The 2,846-nt window shown below is 41.8% G+C and overlaps 1 protein-coding gene across 1 annotated transcript; it reads left to right on the top strand.

Annotated features, from left to right (window-relative positions):
- Positions 1–6: 6 nt before the first annotated feature.
- On the top strand, positions 7–2,833 carry LOC111651835 (FERM domain-containing protein 1-like; the record flags this gene model as incomplete). The annotated part of the gene is made up of 6 exons (XM_023401892.2): positions 7–76; positions 1,262–1,341; positions 1,545–1,621; positions 1,761–1,956; positions 2,126–2,281; positions 2,752–2,833. Coding segments are annotated over exons 2-6 (568 nt in total), but the record flags the coding sequence as incomplete, so codon positions are not given.
- Between the last annotated feature and the right edge of the window lie 13 nt (positions 2,834–2,846).

The raw sequence follows: 2,846 nt of genomic DNA, 5'->3' as shown, positions 1-2,846 counted from the left end.
CAGGATGTTTTCAACCGTGTGACAGAGCTCCTTGGAGTCAAAGAGCTGCACTTCTTTGGCCTCACAGTGGTGAGGGGTAAGTTCACTCCTCATTGACCCTTCAGCCTCTGAACCCAAACAGACTGTTCACACTAGAGTACACAGCAATATTGTCAGATAACTGAAAATTATGACCATACAGCAAGCAGTTTTGTTGACTTAACGCATTGAATCAGTCAGATTGTAAACAACAGCATCATGTTTGGATTATGACAACACTTTACAGCAGGGCTTTGCAGTGCCACTCTTTTGGTGTCACTTGTTTGCGTAATATCGTGGAAAATATTTTCTGCCGAAAGGCTATTTCACTAAAACCAAAAAAGAATTTCAGTCTGCCCTCCAAGTCTGCATAATTGAATGGTGTAATCCACTTACTTTTTTTGTTTCATTGTGTTCCTGATCTCTTTCCCTGTACAAATACGTTGAAATGCCTTGGTAATCTTGTGTGGCTCACCAGTTGAACAAGCAGCCTTTTGTTTTTGTGGTGTTGGTTCAGCGATCACTTAGGCCTGGATTCCTGCAATATTAACTTCATTAAGCCTGGAATGCACCCTTGCATTCCTCCTCTTCACTGAGGGGAGGGATGGATTGATGATGGGAAGAGCACGGTGGGAGTGGAGGGGAAAGAGATAGGGGGGCTTGTCATGACACAGGCAGCCTTACTCAACTCTTACTCAAAGGTCTCGGTGAAGGATGAGAGGTAAAGGAGTTGGAATGAGTCAGGGTGGGACTGAGACAGGGTGAAAGGGGAGATGGATGGTTAAAGGAATGAGTTGTGAAACGGCTCAGTGAACATGATTGCCCAAAGTTGAACAAAAGAGATAAGGTGAATCAAATAGAAAATGCCCATGTCATGACTCATAGGACCAGGCTGAAAGTGATACAACATCCTCATTGTGAACACAGGTCATGAACAACTCCTTAGCCTCTCTACTGAAATATAATTTGAATAAGTTTATCAATTAAACAACATTAACACTGGTTGTATTCTGGGGATTGAAGGATAGATGATGGTAAAATATCAAGATTAGAGCTGTGTTGGGTAGCATTAACATTAGCATTGTTGTCATTAGTACCCTCATTCACAAACGGAAGAACAACGGCTTTTTTCTTTTACCCTAATGAATCCCATTGTTTGGCAAATTTTACGCTTGGTTACATTATTGTTTTGTTTGCTCGCTAACTGTCTGCTTGTTTCCTGATGTTTTTTTCTCTCTTCTAGATAATGAGCACATATTTTTAGATATGGAGGAGAAACTGACTAAGTACTTTCCTAAGGAATGGAAGTCAGATTCAGGAAAGGTAAGAGCTTGTTCTGAACTGTAGCAAATTGTGATTGTGTGAATCAGACGCATTTTGTTGTGACCCACTCTCGAAACTATTATACATGTCAGTTAATTGGGAGGCACAGTTCAGTGGCCTACATGCCACAACTTTGCGTTTAGCATGACAAAAAGATGTTAACACACACAGGCCTACTCTAACACATCTCTTTCTACACACAGGCAATACAGAAGAGACCTTTGCCTCTAGTGCTCTGCCTCAAAGTGCAGTACTACATAGAGAACGGCAGACTCCTTTGGTATGTCCCTCCTATATATGTTCTATATACATTTTCCTCACCACTGTTTTTCATCCATCTGTGTCCCCTCTCTGACATCTTTTTACCCCTCCGCCCACCTACCCTTGTTTTTCTTTTTCTTTTTTATTTGTGTTACCAGTGAACGAAAGTCACGACATCTATACTACTCTGATGTGCGTGAGCGTGTGCTTCGCTCTGAATGTCGCCAGCAAGAGGAGGTGTACTTCCAGCTGGCAGGTTACGCCTTGCAGGCTGACCTCGGTGACCACCCGCCGGCCAGAGAGTATACGGAGATCACCCCTTACTTTGAACCCAAGGATTACTTTCCCCCTTGGGTAGGTGTTACCATGTGGCAGCAGCTTTTAAAAACACTTTGAATCTAATGATTAGATGTTAGTTTAAAATTTGAATAAAATTGTCTCCACTTGATTTTAATATTTTAATATTTTGAGGTTATGTTATGATCTCTGCCTTATACATGTCTGTCCCTTGTTCTTTGTGTAGATTGTAGCTAAGCGTGGAGTGGACTACCTCCTCTGCCATGGGCCCAAAGTGCATCAGGAGCTGTGGGGCTTGTCTACGCGTGATGCCATCCTGCTCTTCATCAGGGAGTCAAGTCGACTGGAGGATGTACCTGTCTTGTTTTACAGACTGCAAAAGGTCAATTTAGTATTTCAGTGTCATCAAATGAAACCAGCTGCTTGATTTGAGTATTTGTAGCACACATCATACTGCAGGGTGTGTTTTATGTATAATTAAAATGAAAAATGATTTTTTATTGTAACCTATGGCTATTTTCAAACATACTTCTTCCCTCTGACTGAAATTCTAACACAAATGCAGTTAGTTTGGCTTGATTTGAGCTGTGCTGTACAAATAACTATGGGGCAGTTATGTAACCGTCCATCTATGCCAGTTTATTGTCCTCCCTATTTCAAACTCATTCATCTACCGGGTGATTTTTTTGAAATTTTGCCCATCTATTGCGTAATGGGTTATCACTTTAAATTTGTTGTTAGCAGCAGCTCAGTGTGTTTCCCAATGAACTGGAGAGAGGCTTAGCTGTGAAATAGCTATCTTATCTGAGCCGCTCAGATGCCTCTCTGACATCTCATCATTCATTTGTCCAGGACAAAAAGGAGGAGAGAGGAACAGCATTGCTCGGTCTGACCCTGCGAGGAATGCAGGTTTATCAGGTGCGTGCATGTGTGAGTGTGTTGTTAAT

The sequence above is a fragment of the Seriola lalandi genome, unplaced genomic scaffold, assembly GCF_002814215.2.
Source record: "Seriola lalandi dorsalis isolate HSWRI2012SDOR001 ecotype SW California unplaced genomic scaffold, Sedor1 jcf7180001973340, whole genome shotgun sequence".
Classification (NCBI taxonomy): Eukaryota; Metazoa; Chordata; class Actinopteri; order Carangiformes; family Carangidae; genus Seriola; species Seriola lalandi.
The sequence above is the reverse complement of the archived record's forward strand: the minus strand, read 5'-3'. Positions and strand labels throughout refer to the sequence as shown.